General features: G+C 47.8%; 6 protein-coding genes across 6 annotated transcripts; 1 reads left to right on the forward strand and 5 right to left on the reverse strand.

Moving 5' to 3' along the window:
• Positions 1-296: 296 nt before the first annotated feature.
• Positions 297-1649, reverse strand: GLAREA_05050 (uncharacterized protein; the record flags this gene model as incomplete). Its single annotated transcript, XM_008078340.1, has 1 exon — positions 297-1649. One exon carries the CDS (start codon positions 1647-1649, stop codon positions 297-299), a length of 1353 nt encoding a protein of 450 aa, XP_008076531.1.
• A 1044-nt stretch (positions 1650-2693) lies between these two features.
• GLAREA_05051 (uncharacterized protein) lies at positions 2694-3155 on the reverse strand (the record flags this gene model as incomplete). The annotated part of the gene is made up of 2 exons (XM_008078341.1): positions 2694-2785; positions 2912-3155. The coding sequence occupies 2 exons, from the start codon at positions 3153-3155 to the stop codon at positions 2694-2696; spliced, it is 336 nt and encodes a 111-aa protein (XP_008076532.1).
• A 630-nt stretch (positions 3156-3785) lies between these two features.
• On the reverse strand, positions 3786-4904 carry GLAREA_05052 (uncharacterized protein; the record flags this gene model as incomplete). Its single annotated transcript, XM_008078342.1, has 1 exon — positions 3786-4904. The coding sequence occupies one exon, from the start codon at positions 4902-4904 to the stop codon at positions 3786-3788; it is 1119 nt and encodes a 372-aa protein (XP_008076533.1).
• Positions 4905-7082: 2178 nt separating this feature from the next.
• On the forward strand, positions 7083-8584 carry GLAREA_05053 (uncharacterized protein; the record flags this gene model as incomplete). Its single annotated transcript, XM_008078343.1, has 2 exons — positions 7083-7488; positions 7536-8584. 2 exons carry the CDS (start codon positions 7083-7085, stop codon positions 8582-8584), a joined length of 1455 nt encoding a protein of 484 aa, XP_008076534.1.
• A 901-nt stretch (positions 8585-9485) lies between these two features.
• On the reverse strand, positions 9486-11412 carry GLAREA_05054 (Zn2/Cys6 DNA-binding protein; the record flags this gene model as incomplete). The annotated part of the gene is made up of 3 exons (XM_008078344.1): positions 9486-10056; positions 10151-10431; positions 10480-11412. 3 exons carry the CDS (start codon positions 11410-11412, stop codon positions 9486-9488), a joined length of 1785 nt encoding a protein of 594 aa, XP_008076535.1.
• Positions 11413-11903: 491 nt separating this feature from the next.
• GLAREA_05055 (MFS general substrate transporter) lies at positions 11904-13762 on the reverse strand (the record flags this gene model as incomplete). The annotated part of the gene is made up of 5 exons (XM_008078345.1): positions 11904-12157; positions 12356-12917; positions 12966-13217; positions 13267-13432; positions 13482-13762. The coding sequence occupies 5 exons, from the start codon at positions 13760-13762 to the stop codon at positions 11904-11906; spliced, it is 1515 nt and encodes a 504-aa protein (XP_008076536.1).
• Between the last annotated feature and the right edge of the window lie 167 nt (positions 13763-13929).

Genomic DNA, 13929 nt, shown 5'->3' on the forward strand with positions numbered 1-13929 from the left:
AGAAGATACCATTTCATTCATGATCCTGATGGTGTTCGTATTGCATGCCTACCAATCGAGAGAAGTATTTCCCACTCGGGAACCAAGACAATTAGATAGATCTTCATTTTTGTTGTCGAACCTAATGTAATATCAGAGAAAGTCCAATTCCAGGAAAAGATAACGTACCAAGCTCTGCTGAACGCTGAAAATACCAATGGCCTTGTATGAGACCTCCGTCCAACCATTCATTCCCTGATAAGAATCCCCCCTATAGATCTAGATTATGTACAAATAATTAATTCATTACATCACCCTCATCTCTGACCCGGCCACTCCACCCCATCACACCCCTCCTGCCTGCCCATCCAGCTCTCCAACCTCGTCAAACTCCACCCACTCGTCCATTCGCCCCCCTCATCCGGAATCCTCTCCTCCCCAAACCTCACACTCCTCCCCACAAAACACTTCCCTCCATGCCACGAAAACTGAAAACAGTCTTCATCACCCTCACAAGCGCTCTTACACTCCTCGAATGTCGCAGCAACCTTCTTCACGCCCCCAGTCTTGCCAAACTCGCCTTTGTCCGCGGCGAGATTATCCCAGTTCTCGCGCCTCTCAGTCATATCACGCAGCCAAAGCTCCTTCAGCACATCAGCATGTCTCAACGGCATCTTCGTCCTATCCCACCACGCCTCCTCGAAATCTGAAAACCGTTTCATCCCCGCGACCGAAACATGATGAAAAGTCAACGCAGGTTTACACCAATACTCCCCGCTCCCCGGTCCAAACGGCAGACTCTCCGGCCTCTCCCCACTCATCAGGGGCCACACATCCCTCAACCTCGTCCCAAACTCACGCATCATCTCCGCAAGCACGAGATCGCCACAACACCTCTCCTTCGTCCTCCCATCCCACTGCGCGGCGACGCCTTTACGCGTGACGGCAATCTCATACACCAGCGCTTTAGAGAGGATGATGCCCGAACCGCCGTGAGCGAAGGCGATGTCGTTGATGCTGACTTCGGAGCCGAAATACGACTTTCTATTTGGATCGAGGGTAGAGAGCCAATGGATCATGTTCGGCCATACGACATATGTGTCTGCGTCGAGGAACAGGTACCAATCCAGATCTGGTTTCAACGCCCATGTTTTCTCGACGATGTGGATGAATTTGTATTTATCTAGTGTCCAGGCGGCGAGGACGTTGGGGGATTCCGGGTTCTTGGTGCCGCGGAGGGATGTTATGTTTTGGGTTCTTTGCCACAGAGTTTTTTGCTGGCGGTAGAAAGTGAAGTCCTGGTTCTCGTTCAGGAAGGCTTCGGAGATGGTGTCTAGTGCGTCGTAGAGGTGGTGACTATCAATATCTTGTTCGAGATCAGAAAAGAAGAACACATTCTCGAGGCAGCGAAGTCTGGTTTGCATTAACGCTGGGATCTTCTCTGTGGCTTCCGTTGCGCCTGTCTTGATTGCTACCCCGATGTTAGATGTCCCCGGGAAATTCGGACAAGCTGATGAAGTCGTCGGACTTTTCAAAATCAAGTCCCAGTCAGGAGGTCCATTATATGTTGGTGAGGCGCGGGGATGGCGGAAGAAATACCATAACGCTACGAGGACCGTGAAAATGGAGATGCGAAGATATGGCAGAGACGCTCGCGATACGAAGCGCATGCTTGAGTTCGAAGTCCAGCTTATCCCAAACCCATCAGGAGGAGATGTGTACGATTCAGAAGTTCAAACCCTCTAGGCCAGATTACGAACATTCCAGAAATTCACGAGATCTGAGACAATACACGATGTCTTACTTTTGTTGGACAGCCGCTCAGCCCTATTCGCGGGTTGGCGAAAGGTGATGCTATTCCGGGAGGGGTCGAAGTATTGGGTCGGCGCCATGCAGGGGTCGCGGCCAACAACCCGCGACACGATTGGACTGGATGGAGTTGCATTTGTCCTGTCAGAACCCGTGTTTGCTTGTTAAGTTCTGTTGGTGCTAGTTTCACCTTTTGCAGATGAACTCGTCCATATTAGTCAGACTTCGCCATCTTAAGCAATAATTTTGGAAATACAACAATATTCACTCTAAACCCTCCGTAATTGAGAATTCACTATAACAAGTGAATTAAAGCATTACAATATGGTCCCATCTTTCAGATTTTGCGAATAACTTTTGGTTCGACTTCCCTTCCATAAAGGAAGCACATTTTCCGGGAAAGCACGGCATATAAGTGTGAAATAAACCTCAGACCAGGAACAACATCTGTTTGAAAGATGCTCGAGTAATCTCAAAAGGCATTTTGCCAAGGACGTTTTAACAAATGTAGGAGTAGGCCGCACTTCAGGTAGTAAAGGAGAACGGCCAGCAGTAAGACGTAATACAGCCAGCTATGATCAGTGTATCGTCGTGAAAGATACACTTTGCTCGTCTTCTCTTGCGCTTTCTACTTTGGCATTATTTTTTCTATTGTTGCTCTTCATTTCGCATGTCATTTTTTTTAGCTTCTTGTGGAACCGCTCGTTTTTAAAAACCACCAGACGGGGCAGGCGAATCGCTAGATCCCAGCACATTTCCGGTCCACAAAGTAGGAGGCGTTCTCGGGGTGACATGAATGACGGACGCGGATTTTATGGACTTGATCATCATCAGACAGAATGCGCATCTTCCCACGAAGACACAACGCCAAATTCCGGCAATTGCTTTCGTGAACTAAGCGCTGCCTAGCTAACAGCAGTAGAATCGTTGATTCGCCGGTTGTATCGATGGAAGATGATCATTGTTAGGAGAGATGGAGGGTCGAAATTCGACTTGGCTTTCAACAATCAGTTCAACTTCATCCTGTTCAGAGTGAACGACACTTCAACGTTGACAGTTGGATCCTGTTTCAACATATCGACCTCGACGGTCGACCGTTTCTAGAATATAATCTCGGGCCCACCAACAACCTCGTTGGCTTCCTCCGTAACTCGTTCTGGCGATGCTCTGATTCCGGTGACTAGCACTTCAACGCTTCCGAGCCCAACTTCTAGATCGAACAGTGAAGGTCCGACGGCGATACAATCTTCAAAAGCCAGCTCAACTGTAACGATCGAAAACACTCCGCCTGGCGGATCTGCAGCCGGGGTTACGGTCGGAGTAGGAGTTGGCATTGGAGTTGGAGGAGCTGTTATTATTATCGGCATGGCGATTTGGTATCGATTGAATAGAAAATTGAAGGAGAAAAAGTCCCAACACGCAAGGAACGAAGCAGGAAACCCCCCGGAATATAAGGCAACAAATATGTTTCTTCAGCAGTGCGTAGCTGGGCACCCTCTGAATTATCAGGACAGCCAGACAAATCCACGTACGTATTCGAACTGAGCACACCGTCCAGCCGGCTTGATCGTCCGAGCGAACTGCCAACTTAGCAATTGTTTAACGCACACTCATAGCCTTGGCTGTTTCTAGCATATCGATTTGAGGCCAGAGAATTAATATAAAATTCAGTGCTGCATGGCCGCTGAAATGATGATAACATCATATCATGGAACCTAAGTGAAAAGACTGCATATATGAGTCGAACCTCAGTAATTTTGCTGGTTGTAAGACGACGATCAACGGGACTGGAAGACTGCTTACCATCCACTGCGATAGAATCGAGGATTGACCCGAAGTGGTAGAGTAGGGAAAAAAATTATGATGCAGAAAATATTAAATATAGGTTGAGATTTCATATCGCACACTTTTCGCCCCCACATTAAGAACATGTACGGCATGTCAGCCACCGTATATCTGACATGATTGTCCCAGGGTATAAGACGAACGTTAACCGCTCAAACCAACATGCTACTAATATTCATCCGTGTGCGATCGGTCCCTGAAACGGGCTCCGGTTTTAATCGGTGATAGTTGGTGGCCCCAAAAGAGGCGGGTTTCTTTGGCTCATATTCCACGCCACGGGAAGATATGCGGCCGCATGCAGGTATCGTCACTCCTGGCGGCAACGAACACCCCAAAACAACAATATTGGGAGCCACATAATTCTGAAAATTTCTCTCCTCCCTTCTGAATCGGTCCTGCAATCGGCTCTTGGTTGAGCGCTGGAATTGGGTTTTTACTGTCGTGAAAGGCCCCGTACTTGCTGTCATGAATGCCCAGCTCTGAAAGAATGGGTTGTATTCGTCTCCCCAATATGGTACCAGGTCTCTGCCTCTGAATTTCCACACTTTCGTGATGTCGAAATCCGGGTCGATCAAGACGATGAGTAGCTCTAAGCTGGGGAAGAGCTCTCGAATGACTTCAACGCTCATCCCGCCTAAAACATTGCGAAAGCTTTCCACGTTGACCGCGAGTACCCGAATACTGCCAAAGAATAAACGCATTTTGCTCCTCTGACCATGGCGTCCGTTTCTTGAATTCAGAATATCATTGTCGAACCAACGATGGCCGCACCACTGGCCTCCTCGATCCTGCCAGGTGCGGGTCTTCAAATGTAAAATATCGTGGTCGAGCCTAATCCATGCCGGTCCTAGTGGCAGTCCTGCAGACTCATCAAAAAGCCTCGAATCCCTTCTTCCCGCTTTCAGTAGTTCATGTCGCGATTCGGCGCAAGTTGAGAGTAAAGGCGGGAGATTCTTGACTTTGTAATGCCATTGATCTGGGGACCGGTCTGGAGGCTCTTTTCGTCCACCGTCCGCATTTTCATCGACCCAGCTTGGAATCTTCTCCATCTCCACGATGCGAGGAATTGATATTACATGGTGCCATATCCGGACACGCAGCTCTACGGGTAAAGCTGGGAAAAGCGTGAATGAACCAGAACTAGCTGGTTCTGACCGATACGAGGCAGTCGAGACATTTCGAATGAGAGTATCAGTCGAGTGATTGGAGTCGATGGTAGTCGGGCAGTCTTCCTTATGTGATGGATGGTTGAGGAGACTAGAGATGTCCATCGTCACGTCGACCTCCCAACCTAATTGCTACAGCCGGTCAAACCATTTTCCGACGCCGATGTGATACCAAACGCCGTCGATTTGGACAACGACAACGACAAATCCAATTTATATCCTCTCTTCACCTCCGCCCGCCTTGGAGGGCGAGCTACTCCTTTATATAGACAACCCATGACGCCATTCCTTCAATTAAATGAGAAGTATCTTGGTACTCGGTCAATCGAAGGGGAACACGCGAGACATCCCGCCATGGGTCTGCATAGATGTGACGGGCGCTGCCGCTGCAGATGTGCTTACATTGCCTAAAGAAAGAATAGATGATGCTGTGCCGTGGCCATGATGAAGAGACCTACGCGGTGTGACAAGGACTGTAGATGTGAGGTGCGCCATCCTCCGTCACAAACAAGGTAATACGCTCAAATTACCAAGCATGACAAGTCCCAGGTTGGCTGGGAACGCTTTTAGAGTCGTTCGAATCGGATTGCTTCAGCGGAAGTTACACTATCGATCAGAATCCGTGCTTTGCAGAACTATGCGTTGTACTTGGACGTCCCCTCTGTGGCGTCTGCAGCGCTTAAGCATAGTTCAGCTGTGTGGAGATCTCCCGGATAACTACGGTTTACCGACTTTACGAGGAGACATCTCCTTCCTTTCGAGGTTGTGTAAGATCTTACAACATAGAATCCCAGCAGCTTCGTGACCATGTCACCTGTCCCTTCTTGTGTTTTACGGTACGAACACATGACCACATGTCTTCAAAAGCAAACCCCATGTCTCAGGATTTCCGCTAGAAGCTTTTGATATCTGATTTCAAGGTAATTTAATAGCACGGTCGGAGACTTCAGATATCGGGACAAGCTGGTTCATAGCGAGCTTCGTTTTACTGATCCTTGTGAGCCAACAGCTGAACGACCTATTCCTAGACAGATTGTCTATCAAGGGAATCGAAGAGGATTATACATCCGTTTTGGCATCCAGATATCCAATATTGCGAAGCTCGCTTAAATCTCTTCAGTCGCGTTTTGAAAAATTCCCTCAATTCCGGTCATAATTTCTTTTTCGAGCTCTTCAATGACCTGTTGTTAGGAACACGTGCTGGAGACATGGAAAGGGATGAAATAACAAACATTTTCCGGTGCTAGAAAAGGTTTGGATAATCTGCTTTCAACGATTTCCTAAGCGTGGTTGAAGCTTCGTCAACCGCTGTGTTTTGACCTAGCGACGAGGGCTTCATTTTCAATTCATACTGAAAAGTCCAGGTCACGCATCTAAGGACTCGTCGATGAGAGTTTGCCATGGAGCTGCGCTCACGTAAATATGAACACCATACTCTTTGATGGCTTTAATAGATGGTTTTAAAGACGGACAACATCAAATTTATCGTTCAGCCGGATTGTTTGGATATAAATCAAGATCTGATGATGTGTCGCATTCAATTCATTATCTGGATACGCTTTCTGTAAGTCTTCTTCCTGGATGCTACTAGCCTATCTGGTTGCAAGCGACATTTTCTTCACATCAGTTCTGAGTTTGAGATTTTCCTCCGCAGATAAGAAGGGTCCATATACTTGTCTATGTTTCGTTCATGATTTCATGTCGCCGATGTGTTGTTCTTATTCCAAAATTCAAGCACCACTTCGGTAGAATATTTGTCTTAAGAGATGAAGGTTTACGTGACCAGAAAGAGCGAGAAGACAAGTGAATGAATGAATCTAGGAACTTCGCTTAGCTGAAAGCTCTTTTTCTACCTAGGTATGTTGAAGAATTCGAAATCCAATATGACTTTGACACTGCAGCCTATTGACTTTATCAAAAAATACGTGCACCTTGTGACTCTATTCAGCATATCAACCCCTCGTTGCCGAATGTGTTGTTTTCCATGACGTTTACTCAGAGTATTTCAGGCATTGTCAACTCTTGAGCCAGTTGTCGTCTGAACTCACTCGTAAAACATAGTACACGTCATTTAATACGCCGGTTTGCACCTTCCTTGCATTCACCAAATTTACATGTCAAATTTTCATGTCTGTGTTTGTTTATATGCTCAAATTTCTGTTGAGTTTCGATCTACAACTTCGGTTGACTCTCAACTCCAACCAACACACTCCTCCAACTCATCAATCGTCAATCAAGTTTCAATACCAAGAATCTATCTAATCTCTTCACCGAGCTATTAAGATGCCTAGCAGACCAGATGCTCCACGACGCGTCAAGAAAAAGCCTCCACAAAAAACACACCTCAACGCGCCCGCCGACCCCCGAAATGAAGGTAGGGTAAACGACATCCGAGAGTTTCAGTATGATATTCTTGAAGATATCGAAGAAGCAGAAGAGCAACAGGCCAGAGAGAATCGTCTAGCCAAAGGCAAAGAATATAGTGTCAAGGTCGCGAAAACTTGGTCTGGACCGCAAATCTCGATCACCGGCCGTCTTCCGAATCCAAATCGGAAAAGAGAATTAGCTTTGGAACATCTACAAAACTATCGGAATCTATCGAAGAGATCCAAATCTATCCGTCAACAGGAAAAAGACCGCGAAGCCATCCGCAAAAGTGAGGCCGACCGGGCAGAGATTAAGAAGCTTGGTATATATACAATTATCTTAGAGGATACGCAATCTAATCATGTTTAGCTCCAAATCTCAAGGCCTCCAATTCTGTTGCGGAGGTGAAATATGGGGAGTTTCAAGAACCCCCGCAACCTTTCGACAATATTACGATCAAGGACCTGGCAAATATACCATCGATAGAAGCTTCATGGAAGGAACGAGACGTTGCGAAATGGCGCAAGGAAATGGGAATTGCCCACAAAAAGGGTCACATACCAACTGCACCAGTATTCTTCGATGCCGAAAGAGATTCCGTGGCTCGAACCGACGTCGACGTCTACATTCCCACTCAATATTCTCGTATGGTCGACACCATCACCACCGCCGAAAAGCACGAATTATCCAAACCACTAGCCATGGGCCTCTCAATCCGCTATTCATACAACCCAGCCAAAGAAGGAGCGACCCGCCAACCATCCCTCCGTTACCTCCTCCAAAGCCCCGAAAATCAAATTTCCTCACCCACCCAGGGACACTCATCCGACTCCCACCCCAAAGTCCTCCTCCCCATCACCCACAACCCACACGCCGCGCCAAAAGTCGACAGCGACGGCGAACCCTCCGGCTATTCCGCCCATATCAAGGAACCAGACTACTACCTCAGTTCCAAAGGCTGGTGGCACCGCGCGACCGCCTCCGCAGACCCCATCATCACTTTTACACTTACATGGGATTTCTCCCGCAACACAACAGACGTCCCCGCCCTCCTAGGCACCACCTACACGGCCTACGAAGCGCACTACAACAACGCCAACCCCGTCACCTACACAACCACCATCGGCGTCTTCGACCTCCCCCACCTCCTAAACGCCATCCGCTCGGAATTCAACTTAAAGGAAGCGGAGCCCGGCGATTACGCGCTCGAGGTACGGGAGTTCCTGGTTACTTTCCATTATCGGAATGGGTTTGGAGGGGAGAGTGAGATGTTTGTGTGTCAGGAGGGAGATAAAAAGGGGAAGGGGAAGGGGGATAGATGGAGAGAGGTGCGCGCGGCCTTTTGTTTGCCGTTTACGGAGCGGGGCAGTTTTGGGTTTAGGTTTGGGGTTGAGAGGGGGGGACTTGTGGAATCGTAGGCAGTGTGGTGTGGAAGAGGAGGGGGAGGAAGGCGGGTACTTATATTTCGATAATCTGGGTGTTGACATAGTACTTACGACAAGTAAAAACGACGGATTTGCGGATATAGTACTGATTCGGATGGACTTTCATGAGCTTGGAATGGCGTTTCGAAATCGGATGATTCCTGGAAGTGATTGACAAAATATCTATATTTCGTCTATTGCTCTGAGAGATTGTGCGATATTTTGTCTATTAGGCTAAGACATTCAGCGAATTTGATGCCGGTGTGTTAGTTTTGGTTTGCTCAGGGTAATTGAGGAAATAGTGATATTTCGTGGATCTGTTTGGGACATCTTACTGATTTTCTTCCTGTCCTTTTGGGAATCTCTTAGAGTAATTGACGAAATATGGCAATTTCGTGGATCTGTTTGAGACATTTTACGGATTTGTTTCCGGTCGGTTTCAGATTCTCTCAAAGTGATTGACTGAATATGTCTATTTCGTCTATCTATCTGAGGCAATATGTTCTTCTGTCGGTATGATGGGTTGGAAATGCTGTTAAGAAACCCATTATTTTGCGTGGTGATGTGTTTTTCAGTGTTCAGGTGTGGTTTTTTAGTATTGGATGGGAACTAGCGAGGATGGTGTTGTAGATTGATGAGATGTGGTTCTGAGAGGGTGTACTTAGGGATTTGAGGGAGAGGGAATGTGGAATTGGATTATTGAAGGATATGAGTTTCTAAATTGTTTTCTGATTAGAGAGTTGAGATTTCGGGTTTGATGGGGTTCGTTAAATGGTCTTGGAATATGTTTGAGTCGCGAGTTTTCTGTAGAGAGGTTGTGGTAGAGAGCGTTTCTGAAAAGCTTTCACAGCATAGCTGAAATATTCCAGATTAAATGAGAGATGATTATACTTGCTCAAGCCCCAACATCCAAGTCCCTAAACCGCATAAACCCCAACTCCCCACTCCCATCCGCACTCCCCTCCTCCCCAAGCATCTCCACATACCCCAACCCCTCTCCGTCTCCCAAATTCATCCCCAATCCATCTCCATTTCCCTCTCCCTCTCCCACCTCCTCCCTCCCCCCATCAACACCCAAAAGCTCCCTCGCAACCCCAACAACCTCCCCTACACTCCGCCCAGCCATCCCCCACACCCCCCTCAGCCCCCTCAACGCACCCAACCCCAACCTAATCCGTCCCCTTCCCACCTCATACTCCCTCGCCCCAAACACGGCATTACACGCGCTCACCAGCGCCATGACATTCAAACTCAGCGCGCAGCTCACTAACGGACTATGTTTCAACACCTCTGCGGGGAGCGCGAACAGCGCGATGGAAGCGGTGATTGCTTCGAGGGCTTTGGCCGTGTGGAGGGTGCGGATGGCGCGGGACTGGCGGGAGATGCTTGGGGGCGTGCATTTAGAGCGGGTTTCGAGGGGGGAGTAGGGGAGGTGGGAGTGTGGACGGTGGAGGAGGAGTTTTTCTCTACAGCACTTCTCAGTTTCGAATTCGTGATATTGATGAGGAGAGCGAAGAGGAAAGGGGAGGAGCAAAAGGTTGAAGGAGGAAAGGGACATACACATTCAACACCAAACACGCCAAAAACATAACTTCATCCACGCCCTCCCTCGTCACAACCTCACTCTTACAGCGTGGGAGATATGAAATCCAATTCACAAACTTCGCATCCGCAGCCTCGAGCGCTTTCTCACTCGGTCCGTGATCCAGATGCATGAGTGCTTGTTGCGTAGACACGATACGACATGTATCTATGAGATACGTAAAAGACGAGTACACGATCTCCTCGGCGGCGAACTCGCGGTTGTCGTACTCTCGTAACGTACGTGGTGTGGGGATATTCTACTCTTATATTAGATAGATATAAGGAGGTGGGAGGAATGAGCTTACGCCAGAATTATAAGCACAGTCTTCACACGGCAACGAAACAGTCCCAATGTTATTCTCCAGCCGATGAGTCGGGTAATGGCTTATCGCAGCGAACATCGCATCGATACAATACAAACTCCACCACGTCCTCCGCCATGATTCGGCGAGGATGGCGTCGTTCTCAGCGTTTTGCAGCGCGAAGTCCGAGGTGTTGAGGCCGATGGAGAGGGCGATGTCGATGGCTTTGTCGAGGTAGATTTCCGCGGCGGCGTATTCGTCGGAGCAGTGGATTGCGATTGAAAACAGCAGTAGTGCTTGTACTGAAAATCCATTCGAAGGGAGGTCGTGGGATGTGAGCTTTTCGTGGGCGAGTCGACGGAGGGTGTCGGTTTGTGGACCGGGCGTGTAGAGCGCACCGATGTATTTCAGTACCCGGAGGAGATGGTCTAGTGACGATGGATCTGATTGAACTCGTTCGAGGAATTGCCGACGAGGAAGAATAAATGGATGGGCTTTGTGGAAGAATTCGAAATATCGTGACACGAAGTGCCCGCCGTCGTCGATAATCTCGCTTGCGGAAGCGATCGTGCCTTCAGGAGAAGAGCCCTCATATCTCTCTCTCCCTCTCATCAAACCTCCACCCCCAGAATGAACCTGATCTTCACTCACCGATCCCCCAACTTTCCGACCACTCCCTCCCCGTCGACTCTTAGTATACACACACGCCTTTTCTTCGACCTGACATTTCGTACATACAGGCTCTACGCCATCACATTTCGTATGTCTGGACCGACACGCAATACACGCCCTCGAAGCTCTAACTCTAGTCTTCTTCCTCCGTCCCAGGTCTTCCGAGAGGGGAATAGGATATTCCATGTTTAAATCCGAGGGATACTGGAAAGTTGGGGTATCGAGCCAGAACGTCGGGTCGAGAAATAGTTGGGTGGTATCCATTATGAGGGCTGTATGTGGATAGGCTATGAGGGTATGAGGGGTACGATGTTTGAGTTTGTGCGAGATCAAGATCTGAATAAGTACTTTCGGTAGAAGTTTATTTTAGCTATGGAGTCGTTCGATATTCGTACTTCACAGCCCTTATGACGCGGGAAGTGGCAAGCTTATTGCAGTACGAAAACGAAGATCCGTGTATTGCCGTCCGTTCAACACAACTCATACGTTTGAAGTCAGCAGATTCAGGTACAACGGATGCCGTCGAGGTACACGCTTGGCGCTGATTAACCCACATGGCTTAGCCGGTGGTAATTGGATGGATCCAAGGCCATGACACAAGCTTACTGGATGAATACTCAACTTGGCGCATGAAATTGGAACATTTCCGTGGAAGCTCGCACCTACAAAGCCGGCGAGAGGTTCAAAATTAACTTTATAAATGTGAATCTTGACTTCCTAAAACGTTTGAATTGACGTCGTGGCCATGCACGGGTTTACAAGGTATATCTGAATCCTGGCTGTCCTTCAATGATCTTGCCTCCTGCTTCAGCTCTCTTGTTTGCGCGATGAAATTTCAAAGTCAACAGCAATGTAATAACGATAACCAACCCATTCGCAATTAAGCATGTCATGATACCAGGTCCATACTTGGGAGCATCATGTTCGCGGAACACGGTTGAGCCGATGATACCACCAATACCACCAAACCCAACAAGAGTTGCAGAGCAGAGCGCACGTTTCCATTGACCTAGAGCGTGTTGTTAGCAAGGTGATTATATAGGGGAACTAAGCATATTCAAAAGCATGACCGCATAGCAATGACAAGCAAAAATTAAGTTATTCTCGAACTCATCACCGAAGTCAGGACAATCCCGCTTTTGGCTCAAGCGAAACGAAATAGCGAGAAGCGAGAATCTGCACAACATAAATATGGGGTTGCTCTTACCTCTGATGTTATTGGCTTGATATGTAAGGATAGCCGGGATGTTGGCATTTGCACTAATTGTAGCCAGGAAAACTCCAAAGTAACGGACACCGTTGTTTGTAGCATAACCCAACATCGGAAGGCCGATCATTCCTAGGAGGGCCCCGAAGATGACAATTGGGCCACGAACATGGTACTTGTCTCCAACTACAGCCATTCCAAACATGGCAATACCTGCGGCAACGTATGGTGGTGCTACCAAGCACTGTCCAGCGGCCACGGAGAATCCCATTCCTCTGACCAGGATGACAGGCAAGAAATACGCGATAGCATATGAGTTTGTGGTGGTGAGGCCGAACAAGCACGCAAATCCCCAAACTTTGGAATCAAGAGCATTCTTGAGATATTCGGTAATGTTGAACTGGGTCGGAAGTGCATCAGCTCGATCTGCCTGAATCCGGGCTACGACGAAAGCAGTTTCGCGAGGAGTAAGGAATTTCCAGGAAGAGGCCGCCATCTCAGGGAAATCGACAATGAGGAAGTATCCAGCAATACCGAAGACAATGGTGATTAGCCCTTCGATCTACCAAATGGTCAGTGTTTTCGGTTGCGAGAGGGAAGTAAAACAAACAATAAAAATCCATCGCCACCCGGAAAGATTGGCAATTCCGTTCATTTGCATAATGCCATAAGCAAGGATACCAGATATTGCGGATGCCATACTGCCAATAAGGTAGAAAACAGCATTTCTTTTTTGAAGGTCGTATCTTGGATACCAGCATGACAGAAGGTAAGCACAGCCAGGGAAGAAACCGGCCTCAAGGACACCAAGAAGAACACGAAGCCCAACCATCTGGTCCCATTTCTTGACGAATCCAAACCCCTTTTTGTGGTTAGCTGCCATCATTGGTTGACTTCAATATCATACTCACAATCATACAGCCACCCCAGAGAACAACAATAGTTGTCAAAAAGATCCGTGGTCCCATCTTTCGCATCACAACAGTAGCTGGTGGTTGGAATAGAACGTATGGTATGAAGAAAATCAACACAATAATACTGTATCGATTGTCGATAAGCTTGAGGCCCTTGGCCATTCTGATAATAGTTAGAATCCTGCCAGAATTCGAGCTTCAACCATGCTTACCCAGCAATATTAGCCGCTGAAAGATTGGTTCTGTCCATCAAACTACACATGTATAGAACACCAAGGGTTGTAACGAGACGAAGATCGATCCGGCGTATGATCCTCTTTTGCTCCTCAGGGGAGAATTCTGAGATATCGGCATTGTTGATCTCTGTTGTAGTGCGCTCGAGCTCCTGTACGCCAATCTTCTCGCTGTCATAGCTCGCGCCAGAATGATTTGGTGGAGTGATAGTTTCGCCATTATGAGAGTTCATGGTCGATGATACTCGCTTTTCGTCCATGGCGGCTTGCCTTGCTCTTAGGAAATGAGGATATGGCAGCAATCAGGAAACCCTTATAGGAATGGATAACAGATTCGAGATAGTCGCCAGAGACAAATCAAACCTTAACATCTCGGGGACACCTTCTTATACTTTATTCTAGAGATTATGCGGGGTACAAGGGAGGT

This window comes from Glarea lozoyensis (genome assembly GCF_000409485.1).
Source record: "Glarea lozoyensis ATCC 20868 chromosome Unknown GLAREA10, whole genome shotgun sequence".
Classification (NCBI taxonomy): domain Eukaryota; kingdom Fungi; phylum Ascomycota; class Leotiomycetes; order Helotiales; family Helotiaceae; genus Glarea; species Glarea lozoyensis.